The 24,242-nt window shown below is 41.8% G+C and overlaps 1 protein-coding gene across 1 annotated transcript in view; it reads left to right on the top strand.

Annotated features, from left to right (window-relative positions):
• Nucleotides 1–22,001, top strand: part of GGT6 (gamma-glutamyltransferase 6) — a 68,416-nt gene extending 46,415 nt beyond the window's left edge. Inside the window, exon 2 of the mRNA XM_053700958.1 lies at nt 20,393–22,001. Coding sequence (XP_053556933.1) covers nt 20,434–21,630 — 1,197 coding nt within the window. The 5' untranslated portion in view covers nt 20,393–20,433 and the 3' untranslated portion in view covers nt 21,631–22,001. The remainder of the gene's footprint in view (nt 1–20,392) is intronic.
• Nucleotides 22,002–24,242: the final 2,241 nt, after the last annotated feature.

The raw sequence follows: 24,242 nt of genomic DNA, 5'->3' as shown, positions 1-24,242 counted from the left end.
CCGTTTTGATGTATTTGCTTCTTCTGAAGCAGCTTTTGGTAGAAAATCTAAACAGAAGAGACAGAGGGCGCCACAGAGCAGATAAATGAGGGTAAAACGTGAAGCAATGTATACGTGGCAAGTATCCTACTCACTTGATAGTAAGCACTGATATGCAATACAAGCAGACCGAGTCCAAAGAGTCGCTCGGCAGACTCCCCAGGCACCTGGAACAGACAATCCCTGTTGTACCGGCAACAAGAGAATTAAAGAGCAGTGGGGTTCCCAAGAAACTTCTTTGCTGTTTAGCAACTGCTGTTAAATGAAAATGCAGTCTCTGCTAGTTTTAGCAGCAGCAAGTAGAGCAACAGTGCAATGAACGTCAAGCACAGTGTGATAGATGCTTCAGGAATGCTTCATAGCCTGATGAAACCGTGCTGGGACACGGAGAAACGCGTTGCTTGTTTTTATATGCTTTTAAGCTGTAATAAACTTTTGTGATTTTGTTACATTGCTGCTGCGCTCCTGGTTATTCCTGAAGCATCTATCACACTGTGCTTGACGTTCATTGCACTGTTGCTCTACTTGCTGCTGCTAAAACTAGCAGAGACTGCATTTTCATTTAACAGCAGCTGCTAAACAGCAAAGAAGTTTCTTGGGAACCCCACTGCTCCTTGATGCTCTTGTTGCAGGTACAACAGCGATTGTCTGTTCCAGGTGCCTGGGGAGTCTGCCGAGCGACTTTTTGGACTCGGTCTGCTTGTATTGCATATCAGTGCTTACTATCAAGTGAGTAGGATACTTGCCACGTATACATTGCTTCACGTTTTACCCTCATTTATCTGCTCTGTGGCGCCCTCTGTCTCTTCTGTTTTAGATCCTCTTCCCGTGTCAGGGCACGACACACCAGAGGAGCTGCCTGGAAATCATTCTGTGGGCTCTGCTACATATCCGTCATTTATCGTTCATACTTTGTTTAATTTTGGTTGCTTGAAAATTATTGTGTGGACACTGCCACATATCCGTAAAATACTTTATTTTTTATTTAATTTATGAAATCATCGTGTGGACATTGCTATACATTTTTTCTTTATTGTTTACGCTTTGTTATAATTCTGGTTGCTTGAAAATTATTGTGTGAACACTGCCACATATCCGCAAAATATTTTATTTATTTATTTTTCACTATCACTCATTTTTCAAATAATTAACTCTTATTTCTTTTTATTTTATATATATATATATATATATATATATATATATATATATATATATATATATATATATATATATATATATATATATATAGCTGGACTTTCAATTTGGCTGTCCGGAAATTATTGTGTGGACACTGCCACATAGCTGCAAAATATTTTATCTTTTTTATTATTATTTATTTTATCACTATTATCACTAGTTTTTATTATTTATATCATCTGTTGGCGCCTCTTTATTGGATATCTGTTTTGATTTTGGTAGAAAAGATTTTCAGGCAGCTCTTTCAGTTTGATTCCTCTGCTTATGTTTGAGTTTTTTCTTTTCATTATGAGAATAAACTTATATTTTGGGTTGTGGATTTATTTTTTTCAGCGGAAAATGACTGTTTTTATTTTATCCCTCCCTCTCTAGTGACTCTTGTGTGGAGTTCCACATCTTGGGTATTTGATATCCCATACGTCACTAGCTCATGGACTCTTGCCAATTACATGAAAGAAAACATAATTTATGTAAGAATTTACCTGATAAATTAATTTCTTTCATATTGGCAAGAGTCCATGAGACCCACCCTTTTTATGGTGGTTATGATTTTTTGTATAAAGCACAATTATTTACAAATTCCTTTGTTGATGCTTTTTTACTCCTTTCTTTATCACCCCACTACTTGGCAATTCGTTAAACTGAATTGTGGGTGTGGTGAGGGGTGTATTTATAGGCATTTTGAGGTTTGGGAAACTTTGCCCCTCCTGGTAGGATTGTATAACCCATACATCACTAGCTCATGGACTCTTGCCAATATGAAAGAAATGAATTTATCAGGTAAGTTCTTACATAAATTATGTTTTTTTAGTAGACAACCCAAAGTATTGATCTAGGCACATTTTGGTATATTTTATGCCACCATTTCAACGCCAAATGTGATCAAATAATTTTTTTTTTACTTTTTCACTAACTTTAGGTTTCTCGCTGAAATTATTTACAAATAGCTTGTGCAATTATGGCACAACTGGTTGTAAATGCTTCTCTGGGATCCCCTTTGTTCAGAAATAGCAGACATATATGGCTTTAGCGTTGCTTTTTGGTAATTAGAAGGCCGCTAAATGCCACTGCGCACAACATTTGTATTATGCCCAGCAGTGAAGGGGTTAATTAGGTAGTTTGTAGGGTTAATTGTAGCTTTAGTGTAGAAATCAGCCTCCCACCTGACACATTCCACCTCCTGATCCCTCCCTGACCCCCCTCAAACAGCTCTCTTCCCTCCCCCAACTCACAATTGTCACCGCCATCTTTAGTACTGGCAGAAAGTCTTCCAGTACTAAAATAAAAGCCATTTTTTTAAAAATGTATTTATAATGCAGTGTTAGATCGCCCCTTAGCCCCAGCCTCCCTGATCCCCCCCCCCAAACAGCTCTCTAACCCTCCCCGCTCTTCCTATTTGTCGCCATTGTGGGTACTGGCAGCTATCTGCCAGTACCCAGTTTGCTAAAAAAAAAATTGGATTTTTTTTTAATAAAAATTTTTAAAAAACTAAATTTATGTATACCTGATAAATGTGTTTCTTTCCGGATATGGTGAGTCCACGGATTGCTAAGTATCACTCCCTTACCCACAACCCCCAGTCATTCGACCAAAGGGAAATGAAGAAAAAGGAGTAACAAAAGGTATAGAGGTGCCTGAGGTTATAGTCAAAAGAACAACTGTCTTAAAATAAAGGGTGGGGCCGTGGACCCACCATATCCGGAAATAAATACATATAGCAGGTAAGTATAAATTTTGTTATGGTGAGTCCATGGCTTGAGTAATTACTGTTGGGAACCAATATCCAAGCTAGAGGACACAGATAAATAGGGAGGGACAAGACAGGCAGTCCTAAACTGAAGGCACCACCACTTGAAGAACATTTCTCCTAAACGAAGCCTCAGCCAAGGCAAAAGTATAAAATTTGGAAAAAGTATGTAGAGAAGACCAAGTTGCAGCCTTGCAAATTTTTTCCACAGAAGCTTAATTTTTGAAAGCCCAAGAAGAGGAAACAGCTCTTGTGAAATGAGTCGTAATTCTCTCAGGAGGCTGCTGTCCAGCAGTCTCATAAGCCAAACAAATTATACTTTGTAACCAAAAAGAAAGAGTAGTAGCAGTAGCTTTCTGACCTTTACGTTTCCCAGAGAAACAGACAAAGAGGGCAGAGGACTGGCAAAAATCCTTAGTCGCCTGTAAGTAGAATTTAAGAGCACATACAACATCCAAATTGTGTAACAAACGTTCTTTTGGAAGAAGAAGGATTAGGACACAGAGAGGGAACAACAATTTCCTGATTGATATTTCTATTAGAAACAACCTTAGGAAGGAAACCTAACTTAGTATGAAGAACCGCCTTATCGGCATGAAAAATAAGATAAGGGAAAACACTCTGCAGAGCTGAGAGTTCCGAGACTCTTCGAGCAGAAAAGATAGCAACAAGAAACAAAACCTTCCAAGATAACAACTTAATGTCTATGAAATGCAACAACTCAAACAGGGCCAGCTGTAAATCTTTAAGGTTAAGGCTCCAAGGAGGAGCAACAGACTTAAAGACAGGCCTGATTTTGACCAAGGCCTGTAGTAAAAATGATAAAGCAGAAATGTGACCCTTCAGGGTACTGACTGACAATCCCTTCTCCAGGCCTTCCTAAAGAAAATATTTCTAATTTCTAGGAATTCTAATTCTACTCCAAGAGTAGCCCTTGGATTCACACCAATAAAGATATTTACTCCATATCTTATGGTAAATCTTTCTAGTAACAGGCTTGCAAGCCTGAATCATGATCTCAATGGCCGAATCAGAAAAACCACGCTTAGACAGAATTAAGCGTTCAATCTCCAAGCAGTCAGCTTCAGAGAAATAAGATTTGGATGAAGGGAGGGACCCTGAATCAGGAGATCCTTCCTCATAGGTAGTCTCCAAGGTGGGAGAGATGACATCTCCACTAGCTCTGCAAACCAGATCCTGCGAGGCCACGCAGGGGCTATTAGAATAACCAACGCTAATATGAGCAGTGACTTGTGGAAGGAGAGCAAACAGAGTAAACAGGTATGCCAACCTGAAAACCCAAGGAACTGCCAGAGCATCTATCAGAACCGCCTGCGGATCTCTTGACCCTGAGCCGTACCTTGGAAGCTTGGCGTTCTGACGGGACGCCATCAGATCTAACTCTGGCACCCCCCATTTGAGGACTAAGCTGGAAAACACCTCCGGATGGAGTTCCCACTCCCCGGGATGAAAAGTCTGTCTGCTCAGAAAATCCGCTTCCCAGTTGTCTTCTCCTGGAATGTGGATGGCAGAAATTGTGGATCTCTGCCTACTAAAGAATAGTAACCTCCTTCATGGCTAAGGAACGTAGAGTTCCTCCCTGGTAATTGATGTAAGCTACAGAGGTTATATTGTCTGACTGGAACCTGATAAACTGGGCTGAGGACAACTGAGGCCAAGCCAATAAAGCATTGTAAATCGCCCTCAATTTCAAGATGTTGATGGGAAGAGAAGACTCCTCCTGAGCTTTTAACAAGTTCTAGACTGCTCCCCAGCCCAGCAGGCTGGCGTCCATGGTCATTATCAACCGGGAAGGTCTCCGAAAGCATGTGCACTGAGACAGATGTTCCTGAGAAATCCACCACGGGAGAGAATCCCTTGATGACTGATCTAACTCTATTGTCTGAGGTAGATCCGCATGGTCGCCATTCCATTGTCTGAGCATGCACAACTGGAGAGCTCTCAAATGGAATCGAGCAAAAGGAATGATGTCCATGGAAGCCACCATCAGACCGATTACCTCCATACATTCAGCCACTGAAGGATGAGCAGTAGCCTGAAGAGAGAGGAAAGAGGAAATTATTTTGTTTTTTCTGACCTCTGTCAGAAAAATCTTCATCAATAGAGAATCTATTATGGTCTCTAAGAACACTACTTTTATAGCAGGGGAAAGGGAGCTTTTTCCCAGATTCACATTCCATCCGTGGGAACGAAGAAAAGACAACAATATCTCTGTGTAAGCTTTTGCTTGTTGAAAAGATGTCGCCTGAACCAATATGTCGTCCAGGTAGGGTGCCACAGCAATTCCACGAGAACGGATGACCTTTGAAAAAATTCTGGGAGCTGTGGCTAGACCAAATGAAAGGTCCACAAACTGGAAATGTTTGTCCATAAAGGCAAATCTCAAGAATCTGTGATAGTCCCTGTGAATAGGAACATGAAAATACGCAGGTCTGTGGTTGTCATGAACTGATCCTCTTGTAATAAAGGAAGAATGGAGCATATAGTCTCCATCTTGAAGGGTGGAACTTTGAGAAACTTATTTAGACACTTCAAGTCGAGAATGGGACGGAAAGTTACCTCTTTTTTGGGAACCACAAATAGGTTGGAGTAGAAGCCGAGACCCTGTTCCTGCACTGGAACTGGAACTATCACTCCCAGGGAGGAAAGATGTTGTATACATTTCAAGAACGCCTCTCTCTTTATCTGGTCTGCAGATAATCTTGAGAGAAGGAATCGGCCTTTGGGAGGAAAAGTCTTGAATTCTAATTTGTAACCCTGGGATACTATGTCCTGGGATCTGGGACATCTCACATCCAGGCTTGAGAGAACTGAGAAAGTCTGCCTCCCATCTGATCCGATCCCGGATCGGGAGTAAACCCTTCATGCTGATTTGGAATCAGCTGTGGGTTTCTTTGATTGTTTCCCCTTGTTCCAAGACTGATTGGTTTTCCAAGTAGACTTGGATTGTTCCTGCTTGGAAGAAGGGGAAGGCTTTCCTCTGAAGTTAAGTAAGGAACAAAAATTACTCTGACATCCTTTAGGCCTATTCTTCTTATCTTGAGGTAGAAAAGACCCTTTTCCACCCGTAATATCAGAGATAATTTCTGCCAAACCGGGTCCAAACAAGGTTTTGCCCTTGTAAGGAATCACCAGAAGCTTGACTTTAGAGGAAACGTCCGCAGATCAGGATTTCAACAATAACGCCCTGCGGGCTAGGACAGAAAAACTAGAAGTTTTATCTCCTAATCCAACAACCTGTAAAATGGCATCTGTGATAAAGGAATTGGCCAACATAAGAGCTTTAATCCTATCCTGAATTTCATCCAAGGAAGTCTCTACTTGAAGAGAATCAGACAAGCCATCGAACCAATAAGATGCCGCACTAGTCACGGTGGCAATACACACCGCAGGTTGCCATTGGAGACCTTGATGAACATAAATCTTTTTCAAATAAGCCTTCAACTTCTTGTCCATCGGATCCTTAAAAGAGCAGCTATCCTCAATAGGAATAGTGGTTCTTTTAGCCAGAGTGGAAATGTCCCCTTCAACTTTGGGTACAGTATACCAAGGGTCTTTAATGGAGTCCTTGACAGGAAACATTTTCTTAAAAATGGGAGATGAGGAAAAGGACACCCCTGGTTTCTCCCATTCCTGTGAGATAATCTCCCTAACCCGGTCCGGCACAGGAAAAACCTCCAAAGTGGAAGGTTCATCAAAGAAACTATTATTTTACTAGATTTCTTAGGAGTGACGACAGTGGTATTGGAGTCATCTAAAGTAGCTAAAACCTCCTTTAACAATACACAAAGGTGTTCAAGCTTAAATCTGAAGGATACCATTTCAGTCTCAGAAGAAGGAATTATACTGTCCGAATCTGAGATTTCACCCTCAGAAAGTCCCAATGTATCTTCCTTGTTAGACTTATGAGAACGGGCAATTTGGGAAGCAGAACTGAGGACAGACACCTTACTTTCTGAATTTCTAGATTTCCTCTTGCGTTTTCCCTGTAATCTGGGAATGGCAGCTAATGCCGCAGATACCGCTGAAGATACCTGGGCAGCAAGTTCTGATTTTAAATAAACTCCACTAGGAGTTATAGAGGAACCGCAGGGCACTGCATATGACGCCATTGAGGCTTGGGACGTAGCAGGAGAAAGCTGAGGTATTATTTTAACAGCATCATCCTAAATTACATTAGGCTAAAAAAAAATTCTTTTTTTTAGCCTAATGTAACTTAGGATGATTTGATTGTTTCCCCTTGTTCCAAGACTGATTGGGTTTCCAAGAAGACTTGGATTGTTCCTGCTTGGAAGAAGGGGAAGGCTTTCCTCTGAAGTTACGTAAGGAACAAAAATTACTCTGACATCCTTTAGGCCTATTCTTCTTATCTTGAGGTAGAAAAGACCCTTTTCCACCCGTAATATCAGAGATAATTTCTGCCAAACCGGGTCCAAACAAGGTTTTGCCCTTGTAAGGAATCACCAGAAGCTTGACTTTAGAGGAAACGTCCGCAGATCAGGATTTCAACAATAACGCCCTGCGGGCTAGGACAGAAAAACTAGAAGTTTTATCTCCTAATCCAACAACCTGTAAAATGGCATCTGTGATAAAGGAATTGGCCAACATAAGAGCTTTAATCCTATCCTGAATTTCATCCAAGGAAGTCTCTACTTGAAGAGAATCAGACAAGCCATCGAACCAATAAGATGCCGCACTAGTCACGGTGGCAATACACACCGCAGGTTGCCATTGGAGACCTTGATGAACATAAATCTTTTTTAAATAAGCCTTCAACTTCTTGTCCATCGGATCCTTAAAAGAGCAGCTATCCTCAATAGGAATAGTGGTTCTTTTAGCCAGAGTGGAAATGTCCCCTTCAACTTTGGGTACAGTATACCAAGGGTCTTTAATGGAGTCCTTGACAGGAAACATTTTCTTAAAAATGGGAGATGAGGAAAAGGACACCCCTGGTTTCTCCCATTCCTGTGAGATAATCTCCCTAACCCGGTCCGGCACAGGAAAAACCTCCAAAGTGGAAGGTTCATCAAAGAAACTATTATTTTACTAGATTTCTTAGGAGTGACGACAGTGGTATTGGAGTCATCTAAAGTAGCTAAAACCTCCTTTAACAATACACAAAGGTGTTCAAGCTTAAATCTGAAGGATACCATTTCAGTCTCAGAAGAAGGAATTATACTGTCCGAATCTGAGATTTCCCAATGTATCTTCCTTGTTAGACTTATGAGAACGGGCAATTTGGGAAGCAGAACTGAGGACAGACACCTTACTTTCTGAATTTCTAGATTTCCTCTTGCGTTTTCCCTGTAATCTGGGAATGGCAGCTAATGCCGCAGATACCGCTGAAGATACCTGGGCAGCAAGTTCTGATTTTAAATAAACTCCACTAGGAGTTATAGAGGAACCGCAGGGCACTGCATATGACGCCATTGAGGCTTGGGACGTAGCAGGAGAAAGCTGAGGTATTATTTTAACAGCATCATCCTAAGTTACATTAGGCTAAAAAAAAATTACCTTTATTTTGCAAGGTTTTCTTGACACATGAAGAAGAAAATTGCATAGGAGCTGCAATTTGTGCATCTAAACATAATAAGCATGAATTCATGAGAGCAGGCTCTTGCTCCATATCAGACATATGAAACAGTAAATAAACTTGTACAGATCAGTTTCAAAGCTTTTAATATTCAAGGATCGATCCCCATTTAAAATTATGTGAGAAAAGTTAAGAAAAAAACATTTAATAAACAAATAATAGCATAACAAATAAACTTCTAAAATACCCCCCAGGCAACCCCACACCTCAATTACTGAGGTGCCTTACCGCTACCAATTGAGACCGGATCACCCAGAAATGGAGAAAAAACAACTTTCTTCAGAAACATTATGACGTAAAGCCGGTCATGTGACCGCAACTGCCAAGCTCAAATTACTGCTGAGACACAGAGAGGCACTAAAAATAGCTTCCTGGTACACTTAGTACCAGAAATAGCTGTTTTTTCAAACCGGACAGTTTAAAATGTTGCATCGTTTTATTTTAAAGCAAAGGGGAAATGAACAAGCTGCTGAAATAGAAAATTCAGCCATACTTTCAGTTTAAACTTGAATTGTTTTATCAAGTAAATGTGTCAGAAAATAAAACCTAATAAAAACATTTTACCCTTTTCTTTTTATAAGAGTTTAAATGTTAGTCTCACACATGCTACAGTGCCTGCTTCATGCCCCAGTGTAACCCATACAACAAGATTATCTATGTCTCAATAAAAAAGCAGTGTCTTTTAATTTGTTAAGTGCATGGTCTCCCCAAATGGAAGAAAAAGCACTTACCTGCTCCGCTGTCCGGCATGTAGACAGTTACAAGGTATAAGAAGACACAGTTCTTCACAGAGACCTTTAAAAAAGAAAGAACAGAGTAGCCAACTCTGGCTTTCTAAATTAGGGCAGCAATTGTTAGGAAAACGCAGTAAGTACCTCTTTACAAGTTCCTAACTGCTTTAAAGCCACCACTACCCGACTGCAAGGAATGACGTGGAATACAGCTATACCCTAAAACTTGCTTGTAGATTAAATCAAAATTTTTCTTCAGACACCTAAACTTCACCTCCTCCATGCACAGAAGGCAAAGAGAATGACTGGGGGTTGTGGGTAAGGGAGTGATACTTAGCAGTTTAACTGTGGTGCTCTTTGCCTCCTCCTGCTGGCCAGGAGAGATATTCCCAACAGTAATTACTCAAGCCGTGGACTCACTATAGCTTAGGAAAGAAAAGCATTTTTCTGTATTGTAGCAGCCCCCCCCCCCTCAAATACCCTACTCCCCCCCAGATCCCTTTCCCAGAGTTTATTACCCCTCCCTCTCCCTCCTTCCAATACATTTATGAATTGGCTTAAAATCGCTGGTGCGCAAGCACCCCCCCCCCCCACCCCCCTTGCATGCTCCTGGCAATTGAAGGACAGGATCCGGAAAGGCCTACAGCAATGGTCCGCCCACTCGCCTCCCTGCAATGGCTCCCACCCACCAACGATCTGCACCATCGCTAGCCGATGCAGAGAGGGCCACAGAGTGGCTCTCTGTGCATCGGTGTCTAACAAAAGGGTATTGCAGGATTCCTCAATATCGAGGCATCACTGCAATACCCTGGAAGCGGCTGGAAGAGATCACGATCGCTTTCAGAGCTTCAAACCTCAGAGAACGTGTCAGGCACGTCCTTGGTCACTAGCTGTATATTTTTCTAGGATGTGCCTGACACATCTTTGGTCATTAAGGGGTTAATAAATGCAGATTTGTTTCCAAAAAAAACAAAAACATTGGCTAGATCATTATCTCCAAGTTTAGTAACAACAAAAAAATAACAGTATGTGAACTTCAAACTGGTTAATTAGGAAAAGGTAATTATAAATGTGGGAGTAGGAACTGCAACACATGTACCCATGTAATAATAGGGGATACCTTTGTATCGAACTATGATAATAAACAGTACAACATCAACTTTTATGCCAACTGTAAAACAACCTTCGTAGTGTATCTTTTAACATGCAATTTGTGCCAAAGTCAGTACGTGGGTAAGACCACACGTGAAGCTAGGACAAGATTTGGTGACCTTGTCAGAGATGTGAAGAACTACCATAAGGATTCGGCAGTGGCCAAAAATTTTAACAGTTTTCACTTCACAAACATAGATGACGTCCATACAAATCATAGATGTCGCAAACCGTTCCATTGAGGGGTGGTAATAAATAAAGAATTCTGGATAAGGAGGAACTATTTTTGTTTCTTCAATTGCATTCACGTGTACCATTTGGTATGAATAAGGAGTGTACCAATAATCTATGGACACAGCGCTAATATCAACACCTATAGCTCTCCTCAAAAGGTCTCCTAGTAGACCGAATGTAATACATGAAGTGAAATGAAGAGAGCGCCTACAAAAAGGCTAAGGTGATAAGATTATGAACAATATAAACAGTTTTATTTGAACATATGATATCCGCTATATATAAAAACAAATATAGTATACCAGCATAAGATAAAATCGTGGAACCATGATAAAATATAAAAAATGCAACCAATATAAAACCAGTGGTAAATCCCCTAGTGGTATTACTAAATAACACAACTATTTAGTAATGATTTACCACTGGTTTTATATTGGTTACATTTTTTATATTTTATCTTATGCTGGTATACTATATTTGTTTTTATATATAGCGGATATCATATGTTCAAATAAAACTGTTTATATTGTTCATAATCTTATCACCTTAGCCTTTTTGTAGGCGCTCTCTTCATGAATAAGGAGTGTGACATATTAATTATTTTATAGACACCTTTCAGGTGCTTTGCAGTGGTGATCCCTTGTCTATCTGATATTTTGGCAAAGTCCCTTTTGGAATTTTAATGGACAATGTGTAACCAGTGGTAAAATGTATCAGATAAAATTGTAAAATAAGTATTAGGGATTGAATCTTGGCAAATATTCTTTTGCAAACTCAACCCGCTGATTGCCACAGCAGATTTGAACCATTTCAAGACAAAGGGCTAGATTTATCAACGCTGAATTTCGCCACAATAGAGGTGGCGTAGATGTCTGGTGACCGCTGCTTGATAAATCCCGGCGAGCAAGTTCTTGAGAGAACTTGCTGCCGTAGGGGCTTAATAAATCTAGCCTAAAGAGTAATTAATATTGGTGTAGTTATAAGATGTTGAAATTAATTAATATAAACATGCAAAGGTATTCCTCATTTAGATAAGTGGTTCTAAAGAAATTGTTTTTTTATTAACATACATACATGTTTATTTGTTTTTAATTGTTAAATTGGAATGCTGGTAAGGGGTTAATTTTTCCCAATGTAAGGGTTTCCCATGCTTGCATACGGCATCCTATGATTAAGCGCCACCAGGCCATTTCCTGCATGTCTGAGTCTGTCTACCTGAAGACAGTTTTTTATGAAGTTACAATACAGGATTGTTTTTATTCAGATCTCACTGAGCAGTGCCTGCACTTTCTTGTACTTGTGTCATTCGATTGGCTTATTAGACAGCTGAAAAACACCCTACTCAGTGGAATACGGCTAATTCAACTCGGGCTGTTTCTTCTTCCTGGGCCTTTAAAAACGAGGCTTCCGTGGAGCAAATTTGCAAGGCGGCCATTTGGTCCTCGTAGGGTTGCCACCCAGCCGGTATTTTACCGACATGGCCGGTATTTTTAAGGTTCATGTCAATGTAGAAAATAAATAATAAATATTGAAAGAAAGCCCTTGTCAAAGTGAAACGTCTTCTGCGTGTGATGGATACTAGTTATAAACAAATGAGCATTTAAAATCAGTCCCAACAGCTTTAGGTTTTGAGTTATGCTGTTTAATTATTTATTCAAATTTATGTTAATGAGCATGGCCGGTATTTTCTTCCAAGAAAGGTGGCAACCCTAGGTCCTCGTTATGTACCTTTTGTTGTTTTTGCCTCAGCTGAGGCTTTCTTTGGGAGTTTAGATCCGCTTGTCTTGTCTCCCACTAGTAATTGAATGGATTTGTGGACTCTCAATGCCATTGGAAAGAAAACAAAATTTGTGCTTACCTGATACATTCTTTTCTTTTCTGGCATGGAGAGTTCACGACCAGCTCTTGTCTAAATTCAAGAGGGCTTTTTATTTTTGTTTTCTAAACTTCAGGCACTTTCCATATTCCCTCAGCTGAATGACTGGGGATTATGGGAAGTGGGAGGGATACTTAAAGCTTTGCTTGGGTGTTCTTTGCCTCTTCCTGGTGGCCAGGAGTTGAATTCCCACAAGTAATTAAATGGATTTGTGGACTCTCCATGCTAGGAAAGCAAATAATGTATCAGGTAAGCATACATTTTATTTTTGTGTAAAATGCATCATGTTTGTGGCATATGTCACTGGCCACTAAATGTACTGTGTGGGGTTGTCCTTATCAGTCTACATAAAATGACAACAGGAAATTTCATGCCCTTAGTCATGCCAGATTGTACACTGTTTAAATACAATTATATTATCTGGTAACCCGTGCCAGCTGTCCTCCCCTGAAATACTGGCCAATTTGTGGGTGACTGTACGTGGTTGGTAGCAGTGACCATTACAGAAGCCTTATTATGTGAGGGGCAAACACTTCTGGGTGGAGTTGTAAGTGTTCCACAAAGTAGTAGTTACTGGTGTTACAGGGTCAGGGCAGGGGGTGGTGTAGTTACTGATGTTACAGGGTCAGGGCAGGAAGAAGTGTAGTTACAGGGTCAGTGCGGGAGGTGTTGTTACTGGTGTTACAGGTTCAGGACAGGGGTAGGTTTAGTTACTCGGGTTATACAGGGAGAGTCAGGGCAGGGAGAGGTTTAATTACTGATGTTACAGGGCCAGGGCAAGAGGAGGTGTAGTTACTTGTAATAAAGGGGCTGGGGAAGTTGTAGTTACTGGTGTTACCGGGTCAGGGCAGGGAGTGGTGTAGGGTTGTGGGACGTGGCCTACCTAAAAGTATAGGGAGTAATCATTTTGACTTTTTTACCATTCTCCTCAGCCCAGTTGGAGTACAAAATAGAGGATTGGGGGTGCTTTGCACCCCTTTCTCTCCCCATTACTGCAACCGGTTAGTAAATGGGGTCAGCCCCCTCCAAAGGTCTGCTGTAGACCGCACCCTTGACCTCATCTTGTATATTTTCACAACTGTACATTAATTGTATCCCTTTTGGCTGCCAGTAACACACATACATAGAAAGTAGACCCTTGATAGCCAGTAACATACATATCAATGTGTTATCTTATTTGGCTGCCAGTAACATACATATTAATATTGTGAAGGACCTTTCGGTACCCGGCCTGGATATGTCCACCTGTTCAGCTTCCCTAAAGCTGAAGCCACCAATAAACGGCAAAAATACCCCAATATTCAGACAAGACTGATTTTGGAGTGTAACATGAATAACACTTTATTGAAACAGACATTTCTCCAACATAGGTGTGTCCGGTCCACGGCGTCATCCTTACTTGTGGGATATTCTCTTCCCCAACAGGAAATGGCAAAGAGCCCAGCAAAGCTGGTCACATGATCCCTCCTAGGCTCCGCCTACCCCAGTCATTCTCTTTGCCGTTGTACAGGCAACATCTCCACGGAGATGGCTTAGAGTTTTTTAGTGTTTAACTGTAGTTTTTATTATTCAATCAAGAGTTTGTTATTTTGAAATAGTGCTGGTATGTACTATTTACTCAGAAACAGAAAAGAGATGAAGATTTCTGTTTGTATGAGGAAAATGATTTTAGCAACCGTCACTAAAATCCATGGCTGTTCCACACAGGACTGTTGAGAGCAATTAACTTCAGTTGGGGGAACAGTGAGCAGTCTCTTGCTGCTTGAGGTATGACACATTCTAACAAGACGATGTAATGCTGGAAGCTGTCATTTTCCCTATGGGATCCGGTAAGCCATGTTTATTACGATCGTAAATAAGGGCTTCAAAAAGGGCTTATTAAGACTGTAGACTTTTTCTGGGCTAAATCGATTCATTATTAACACATATTTAGCCTTGAGGAATCATTTTATCTGGGTATTTTGATATAATCATATCGGCAGGCACTGTTTTAGACACCTTATTCTTTAGGGGCTTTCCTAAAGCATAGGCAGAGCCTCATTTTCGCGCCGGTGTTGCGCACTTGTTTTTGAGAGGCATGGCATGCAGTCGCATGTGAGAGGAGCTCTGATACTTAGAAAAGACTTTCTGAAGGCGTCATTTGGTATCGTATTCCCCTTGGGGCTTGGTTGGGTCTCAGCAAAGCAGATACCAGGGACTGTAAAGGGGTTAAAGTTCAAAACGGCTCCGGTTCCGTTATTTTAAGGGTTAAAGCTTCCAAATTTGGTGTGCAATACTTTTAAGGCTTTAAGACACTGTGGTGAAAATTTGGTGAATTTTGAACAATTCCTTCATGTTTTTTCGCAATTGCAGTAATAAAGTGTGTTCAGTTTAAAATTTAAAGTGACAGTAACGGTTTTATTTTAAAACGTTTTTTGTACTTTGTTATCAAGTTTATGCCTGTTTAACATGTCTGAACTACCAGATAGACTGTGTTCTGAATGTGGGGAAGCCAGAATTCCTATTCATTTAAATAAATGTGATTTATGTGACAATGACAATGATGCCCAAGATGATTCCTCAAGTGAGGGGAGTAAGCATGGTACTGCATCATTCCCTCCTTCGTCTACACGAGTCTTGCCCACTCAGGAGGCCCCTAGTACATCTAGCGCGCCAATACTCCTTACTATGCAACAATTAACGGCTGTAATGGATAATTCTGTCAAAAACATTTTAGCCAAAATGAACACTTATCAGCGTAAGCGCGACTGCTCTGTTTTAGATACTGAAGAGCATGACGACGCTGATAATAATATTTCTGAAGGGCCCCTAACCCAGTCTGATGGGGCCAGGGAGGTTTTGTCTGAGGGAGAAATTACTGATTCAGGGAACATTTCTCAACAAGCTGAACCTGATGTGATTGCATTTAAATTTAAGTTGGAACATCTCCGCATTCTGCTTAAGGAGGTATTATCCACTCTGGTTGATTGTGACAAGTTGGTCATCCCAGAAAAACTATGTAAAATGGACAAGTTCCTAGAGGTGCCGGGGCTCCCAGAAGCTTTTCCTATACCCAAGCGGGTGGCGGACATTGTTAATAAAGAATGGGAAAGGCCCGGTATTCCTTTCGTCCCTCCCCCCATATTTAAAAAATTGTTTCCTATGGTCGACCCCAGAAAGGACTTATGGCAGACAGTCCCCAAGGTCGAGGGAGCGGTTTCCACTTTAAACTAACGCACCACTATACCCATAGAGGATAGTTGTGCTTTCAAAGATCCTATGGATAAAAAATTAGAAGGTTTGCTTAAAAAGATGTTTGTTCAGCAGGGTTACCTTCTACAACCAATTTCATGCATTGTCCCTGTCGCTACAGCCGCATGTTTCTGGTTCGATGAGCTGATAAAGGCGGTCGATAGTGATTCTCCTCCTTATGAGGAGATTATGGACAGAATCAATGCTCTCAAATTGGCTAATTCTTTCACCCTAGACGCCACTTTGCAATTGGCTAGGTTAGCGGCTAAGAATTCTGGGTTTGCTATTGTGGCGCGCAGAGCGCTTTGGTTGAAATCTTGGTCGGCTGATGCGTCTTCCAAGAACAAGCTACTTAACATTCCTTTCAAGGGGAAAACGCTGTTTGGCCCTGACTTGAAAGAGATTATCTCTGATATCACTGGGGGTAAGGGCCACGCCCTTCCTCAGGATCGGCTTTTCAAGGCAAAAAATAAACCTAATTTTCGTCCCTTTCGTAGAAACGGACCAGCCCAAAGTGCTACGTCCTCTAAGCAAGAGGGTAATACTTCTCAAGCCAAGCCAGCTTGGAGACCAATGCAAGGCTGGAACAAGGGAAAGCAGGCCAAGAAACCTGCCACTGCTACCAAGACAGCATGAAATGTTGGCCCCCGATCCGGGACCGGATCTGGTGGGGGGCAGACTCTCTCTCTTCGCTCAGGCTTGGGCAAGAGATGTTCTGGATCCTTGGGCGCTAGAAATAGTCTCCCAAGGTTATCTTCTGGAATTCAAGGGACTTCCCCCAAGGGGGAGGTTCCACAGGTCTCAGTTGTCTTCAGACCACATAAAAAGACAGGCATTCTTACATTGTGTAGAAGACCTGTTAAAAATGGGAGTGATTCATCCTGTTCCATTAAGAGAACAAGGGATGGGGTTCTACTCCAATCTGTTCATAGTTCCCAAAAAAGAGGGAACGTTCAGACCAATCTTAGATCTCAAGATTTTAAACAAGTTTCTCAAGGTTCCATCGTTCAAGATGGAAACCATTCGAACTATTCTTCCTTCCATCCAGGAAGGTCAATTCATGACCACGGTGGATTTAAAGGATGCGTATCTACATATTCCTATCCACAAGGAACATCATCGGTTCCTGAGGTTCGCATTCCTGGACAAACATTACCAGTTCGTGGCGCTTCCTTTCGGATTAGCCACTGCTCCAAGGATTTTCACAAAGGTACTAGGGTCCCTTCTAGCTGTGCTAAGACCAAGGGGCATTGCTGTAGTTCCTTACTTGGACGACATTCTGATTCAAGCGTCGTCCCTTCCTCAAGCAAAGGCTCACACGGACATTGTCCTGGCCTTTCTCAGATCTCACGGATGGAAAGTGAACGTGGAAAAGAGTTCTCTATCTCCGTCAACAAGGGTTCCCTTCTTGGGAACAATAATAGACTCCTTAGAAATGAGGATTTTTCTGACAGAGGCCAGAAAAACAAAACTTCTAGACTCTTGTCGGATACTTCATTCCGTTCCTCTTCCTTCCATAGCTCAGTGCATGGAAGTGATCGGGTTGATGGTAGCGGCAATGGACATAGTTCCTTTTGCACGCATTCATCTAAGACCATTACAACTGTGCATGCTCAGTCAGTGGAATGGGGACTATACAGACTTGTCTCCGAAGATACAAGTAAATCAGAGGACCAGAGACTCACTCCGTTGGTGGCTGTCCCTGGACAACCTGTCACGAGGGATGACATTCCGCAGACCAGAGTGGGTCATTGTCACGACCGACGCCAGTCTGATGGGCTGGGGCGCGGTCTGGGGATCCCTGAAAGCTCAGGGTCTTTGGTCTCGGGAAGAATCTCTTCTACCGATAAATATTCTGGAACTGAGAGCGATATTCAATGCTCTCAAGGCTTGGCCTCAGCTAGCGAGGGCCAAGTTCATACGGTTTCAATCAGACAACATGACAACTGTTGCGTACATCAACCATCAGGGGGGAACAAGGAGTTCCCTGGCGATGGAAGAAGTGACCAAAATCATTCTATGGGCGGAGTCTCACTCCTGCCACCTGTCTGCTATCCACATCCCAGGAGTGGAAAATTGGGAAGCGGATTTTCTGAGTCGTCAGACATTGCATCCGGGGGAGTGGGAACTCCATCCGGAAATCTTTGCCCAAGTCACTCAGCTGTGGGGCATTCCAGACATGGATCTGATGGCCTCTCGTCAGAACTTCAAAGTTCCTTGCTACGGGTCCAGATCCAGGGATCCCAAGGCGGCTCTAGTGGATGCACTAGTAGCACCTTGGACCTTCAAACTAGCTTATGTGTTCCCGCCGTTTCCTCTCATCCCCAGGCTGATAGCCAGGATCAATCAGGAGAGGGCGTCGGTGATCTTGATAGCTCCTGCGTGGCCACGCAGGACTTGGTATGCAGATCTGGTGAATATGTCATCGGCTCCACCTTGGAAGCTACCTTTGAGACGAGACCTTCTTGTTCAGGGTCCGTTCGAACATCCGAATCTGGTTTCACTCCAGCTGACTGCTTGGAGATTGAACGCTTGATCTTATCGAAGCGAGGGTTCTCAGATTCTGTTATCGATACTCTTGTTCAGGCCAGAAAGCCTGTAACTAGAAAGATTTACCACAAAATTTGGAAAAAATATATCTGTTGGTGTGAATCTAAAGGATTCCCTTGGGACAAGGTGAAGATTCCTAGGATTCTATCCTTCCTTCAAGAAGGATTGGAAAAAGGATTATCTGCTAGTTCCCTGAAGGGACAGATTTCTGCCTTGTCTGTGTTACTTCACAAGAAGCTGGCCGCTGTGCCAGATGTTCAAGCCTTTGTTCAGGCTCTGGTTAGAATTAAGCCTGTTTACAAACCTTTGACTCCTCCTTGGAGTCTCAATTTAGTTCTTTCAGTTCTTCAGGGGGTTCCGTTTGAACCCTTGCATTCCGTTGATATTAAGTTATTATCTTGGAAAGTTTTGTTTTTAGTTGCAATTTCTTCTGCTAGAAGAGTTTCAGAATTATCTGCTCTGCAGTGTTCTCCTCCTTATCTGGTGTTCCATGCAGATAAGGTGGTTTTACGTACTAAACCTGGTTTTCTTCCAAAAGTTGTTTCTAACAAAAACATTAACCAGGAGATTATCGTACCTTCTCTGTGTCCGAAACCAGTTTCAAAGAAGGAACGTTTGTTGCACAATTTGGATGTTGTTCGCGCTCTAAAATTCTATTTAGATGCTACAAAGGATTTTAGACAAACATCTTCCTTGTTTGTTGTTTATTCCGGTAAAAGGAGAGGTCAAAAAGCAACTTCTACCTCTCTCTCTTTTTGGATTAAAAGCATCATCAGATTGGCTTACGAGACTGCCGGACGGCAGCCTCCCGAAAGAATCACAGCTCATTCCACTAGGGCTGTGGCTTCCACATGGGCCTTCAAGAACGAGGCTTCTGTTGATCAGATATGTAGGGCAGCGACTTGGTCTTCACTGCACACTTTTACCAAATTTTACAAGTTTGATACTTTTGCTTCTTCTGAGGCTATTTTTGGGAGTAAGGTTTTGCAAGCCGTGGTGCCTTCCATTTAGGTGACCTGATTTGCTCCCTCCCTTCATCCGTGTCCTAAAGCTTTGGTATTGGTTCCCACAAGTAAGGATGACGCCGTGGACCGGACACACCTATGTTGGAGAAAACAGAATTTATGTTTACCTGATAAATTACTTTCTCCAACGGTGTGTCCGGTCCACGGCCCGCCCTGGTTTTTTTAATCAGGTCTGATAATTTATTTTCTTTAACTACAGTCACCACGGTACCATATGGTTTCTCCTATGCAAATATTCCTCCTTAACGTCGGTCGAATGACTGGGGTAGGCGGAGCCTAGGAGGGATCATGTGACCAGCTTTGCTGGGCTCTTTGCCATTTCCTGTTGGGGAAGAGAATATCCCACAAGTAAGGATGACGCCGTGGACCGGACACACCGTTGGAGAAAGTAATTTATCAGGTAAACATAAATTCTGTTTTTATACATTTTCAAGGGACAGTCCCCCCTTTAACTGGGTAATCAATCAACAGGTGGCCAAGGGGAGGGCTATTAACTCAGATACAGTTGGCCAGACTCTAGGCATGTAGGTTTGCTGTGAAGCTAGTAAGATTAGTGGTGCCTGAGAGGATCTCCCAGTCTTGTAGGGATCAATACAATGATTCTCCATTATAGACCAATAGAAGGTGCCTTTATATGCCGATTGTGCACACCAGACCCTGACTTGTAGACATAGGAAGTGACATAACTTACCAACTGTAAGTATCTGCCAGTCTTGTAGGGATAAATATTTTTATTGTAATAATAAACATTGCATAATGGCAATTTGACTTTAACATCTGACCTTTTAGGGGCACTAGCAGAAACACTAGCCTAGATCTTATCAAGTGCAGAGGGAGTAAATGAGTACACTAACACACTCACACTTGTTGCCAGTTTATGATACCGAGCAGTAAATCACTAGATTAATCAGGTGTAACACAGAAATGTTTTCATACATTTGTTCAATATTTCATATTGTATTGGTTATACTGATGTTTTACTTGGTTTGGTTGCAGGTGGAGTTTTTTCTTCCATCTATTACAATGGGACTTCAGGCATGTCCTCAGTGATGAATGCAATACCCCATGAAGCTTCTCATATGCCCTATGGGATTCCCTTGCTTCCTCAGGGTTTGTGGTTACTGCACCAGAAGCATGGCCTCACGATGTGGTCAGAGTTACTGGATCCTGCCATTAAACTGGCCAACACAGGCTACATGGTGGATTCTGTCCTGGCCTCTGCTATTGAAACAAACCGTGAAAAAGTTCAGTCCTCATTGGGGCTAAGCAGCCTCTACTTTTTTGCTAATGGGACCATGAAAAGTAGAGAAAACAAAATACTTAACCCTCAGCTTGGCAAGGTCCTGCTTCAGATAGCAAATCAGATGTCAGATGCTCTGCTCCCTGCTGATCTTATTCAAAACTTTTCTAGTGACATTGATTCCTCCCAAAGCCCAACATTCAACCAGATGCTCTACAAGAAGTACCTGAATATAGAGAGTCCTGTGACAATTCATTTGCCAGGAATGACCATGCTTACACCACCTGCCCCCAGTGCAGGACAGATCCTATCTGATTTAATCTGGGAAATGAATTCTCAAAAACCTCTGGAGAACACATCTAAAGACCATTCCATCAATAGAGCTTACTCAGTTCTTTTGAATGCCTCAAAGATGACATATGCATCTCACGGTTTCAAACCCAGTAATTCTTCTCATCAAGCTTCTACTTCATGGGATCCAGCTCCTGCGGGAGCAAATGTTTTGATAGCTAATTCCCATGGAGATATTTTTGTGATGTCTATCTCACTTAACAGCTCTTTTGGTTCAGGATTTGTCTCTCCCTCCACAGGAATTCTTATGAACGACTTCATCCATGGACCTGAATCTCCCTCAGCTTCCACACCCATATTCTGGGCAAGTCCCACTGTTGTTATTATTGCTGGGACAGATAATGATATTGTGGGATTGGTGGCAAGTGGAGCAAGCTCTTTGCCTTTTGCCCTGGGTCAGGTTATCCTTAACCACGTATACTTGATGAATGACCTTACAGTGTCAGTTAGTGGACCCCTTGTGGATCTCACATCTGGAAGTTCTGACCCATGGCTTGAGTACTTGGGTATTTGGGGAAAGAAACCTGATTCAGAAAGAAGACCAGAGGACTATTCCTGTAGTACTGTTGCAGTTGGAGTTGAAGCAGAGCATGTGCATGTTGCTAAATCCCCCGGCCTTTGCTGTTATTACAGAGGGATATAGAAACTTATGCTGTCTTTTTGTGGCAGGACACCCAGACTAATGCATTTGACAGGCAGCTATACTTAACCAGTGGTGGGAATCTCCAAAGATTTGCACACAGGTTGTACAAGATGGAGTGATATATTATTTCTAAGTAAATACATTTATACTGACAAACACAAAAGTGCATTAGCTTGTTTTTATTCTTCCATCCTGATCATTGTACCTTTGAGAAATAAACTTTCTAGATGGCTTCCTCTCCGTCTTTTGGGAAGAACAAAATAAAGTGGGGGAGGGGGGGCATACCTGATGTCTTTTTGTTCCTATTATTGTTAAAAAATACAGAAAAAATAAATTGTCACTAACATTGCACATATTAATTACAGTCTTCACACTGGGTGATTGTAAGTCACTCTATTTCCATTTAATTTCCACAGTGAGAAGAAGGCAAGAAAATGGTTTACAATATCTGTTCTATTTCTGTTTGTCATCTTATAATTTATCACCAGGTATCTCTTATTCATATAGACATCTTATCAAAGTTCCTACCTTTTATTTTTCTGCTCCTCCTCAGCTACCTATCATGATCTGTTTGTATAAAATACATGCCGCAGAACAAGTATCCCATAACCACAGAAAGATCAAACAGGAATTAAGAGGGAGAAGATCAGATAGCCAGAGAAAACAGAGTGACATGAGGAAGGTAGGGGGAAACTGAGAGAGGAACACAGAGTGATAGGAATGTGTCACACAGCAAGGGAGCTCACAGGAAAAAATACATGGTTCAGAGAGAGGGAGTCAGGGATTTGACAGAGAACGAGAGGGTGATGTAAGGGTTAGAGGGAGAGAGGGTTCAGAGACAGCTCATAAAAAATTAAGGATGGAGTATCAACAAGGTTGCTAGAGAGATGCAGATGTTCACAAAAAAAGATAATGCATCAATAGTATGTTTAGAGAAGAGTAGTCGGGAGAATGGACAAGAAAGGACAGAGAATAGGTACTCATATATGGTCTGCGTATGATAAAAATCTTACCCTCATACCAAGTAAGAACACGCAGGGAGCAATCATCACCTAATGACCACAAGCACTTAATAAGCTTAATTTGCTAGTTATGACTGATAGGGCAGGTTGCAAAATATGACCAGCATGTCCTAGAGACAGAAGTTGTCTATATAATAACTAAACTAAAATGCAGGGTATAGTCTTGCATGTGATCTACCAGGCACTCTTGATGGGACATAGATATTCTGCAGTAGGGGAGAAGGAGCTGGTCACTGTTCCAGTATAGGTAAGCACTGGAGAGAAGGCAAAGTCAGGTGAGTCGCAGGTCATGCAAAGGAATACCTCTTCAAGAAAGAGCAACTAACAATTCAGAGAGTAGAGTCTCTCACATATTTGAGTAGAGCCTCTCTTGCAGCTAGTAGAGTCTCACATATAACAAAATTGAAGTGAAGATCATTCACAATAGTAGCATGTATGTACCCTTAAGAGATCCATGGACACTAACAGGTTGAAAAGTCCAATCTTTATTATTCAAGTTTAAAAGTCATATACAAAGTCACAGTTAGTGCACTGCCAACTGACCCGTTTCGCTTGGCGCTTTCTCAAAAACAACTATTTGAAAAAGCGGCAAGCAAAATGCGTCAGAAGGTGTCCACAGATCTCTAAGGGGTACGTACTTGCTACTATTGTGAATGATCTTCACTTCTATTTTGTTGTTTCTGATCCGGACAAGGTGAAATTGTTTATGTATGACTTAGGATTGGGCCATTGAGGATCGTCTCTGCTATAACCTTAACTAGTGGATATGTGGCAGTCTTCACATATGTCAGTAGGGTGTCTCTTACAGCAAGTAGGGTCTCACATATGTCAGTAGGGTGTTTTATACAGCGAGTAAGGTCTCACATATGTCAGTAGGGTGTCTCTTACAGCGAGTAGGGTCTCACGTAAGTAAGGTCTCACATGTCAGTAGGGTGTTTTATACAGTGAGTAAGGTCTCACATATGTCAGTAGGGTGTCTCTTACAGCAAGTAGGGTCTCACATATGTCAGTAGGGTGTTTTATACAGCGAGTAAGGTCTCACATATGTCAGTAGGGTGTCTCTTACAGCGAGTAGGGTCTCACATATGTCAGTAGGGTGTTTTATACAGCAAGTAAGGTCTCACATATGTCAGTAGGGTGTCTCTTACAGCGAGTAAGGTCTCACATATGTCAGTAGGGTGTCTCTTACAGCGAGTAGGGTCTCACGTAAGTAAGGTCTCATATGTCAGTAGGGTGTTTTATACAGCAAGTAGGGTCTCACATATGTCATTAGGGTCTGTCCTATAGACACCAATGTTAGAAAGATTGTCATAATAGTGATATTTTCAAAAGGGATCTGTCTTGTGTTTAAGATTGGCTGTAACATTTTATAAAGGGCTAAAATGAGCATTTGAAGTCAGTCTCACCAGGAGGCATTTTACTACACATCTCTGGGGAAGATGATGCTTTTCTTGCACTGGTGGAATTTTAAAGGCAGCATCACCACCCGCAGTGAAGGTGTAATGTAAATGATCCCTTTAAACAGTATTAAATGACAATACAATGTACATGTGTCACCACAGTAGTGAAGCTGGTACATTTCCTTTATTC

Source organism: Bombina bombina, chromosome 2, assembly GCF_027579735.1.
Source record: "Bombina bombina isolate aBomBom1 chromosome 2, aBomBom1.pri, whole genome shotgun sequence".
Lineage (NCBI taxonomy): Eukaryota > Metazoa > Chordata > Amphibia > Anura > Bombinatoridae > Bombina > Bombina bombina.
Note: the sequence above shows the minus strand (reverse complement) of the source record. Positions and strands in the feature narration are given on the sequence as shown.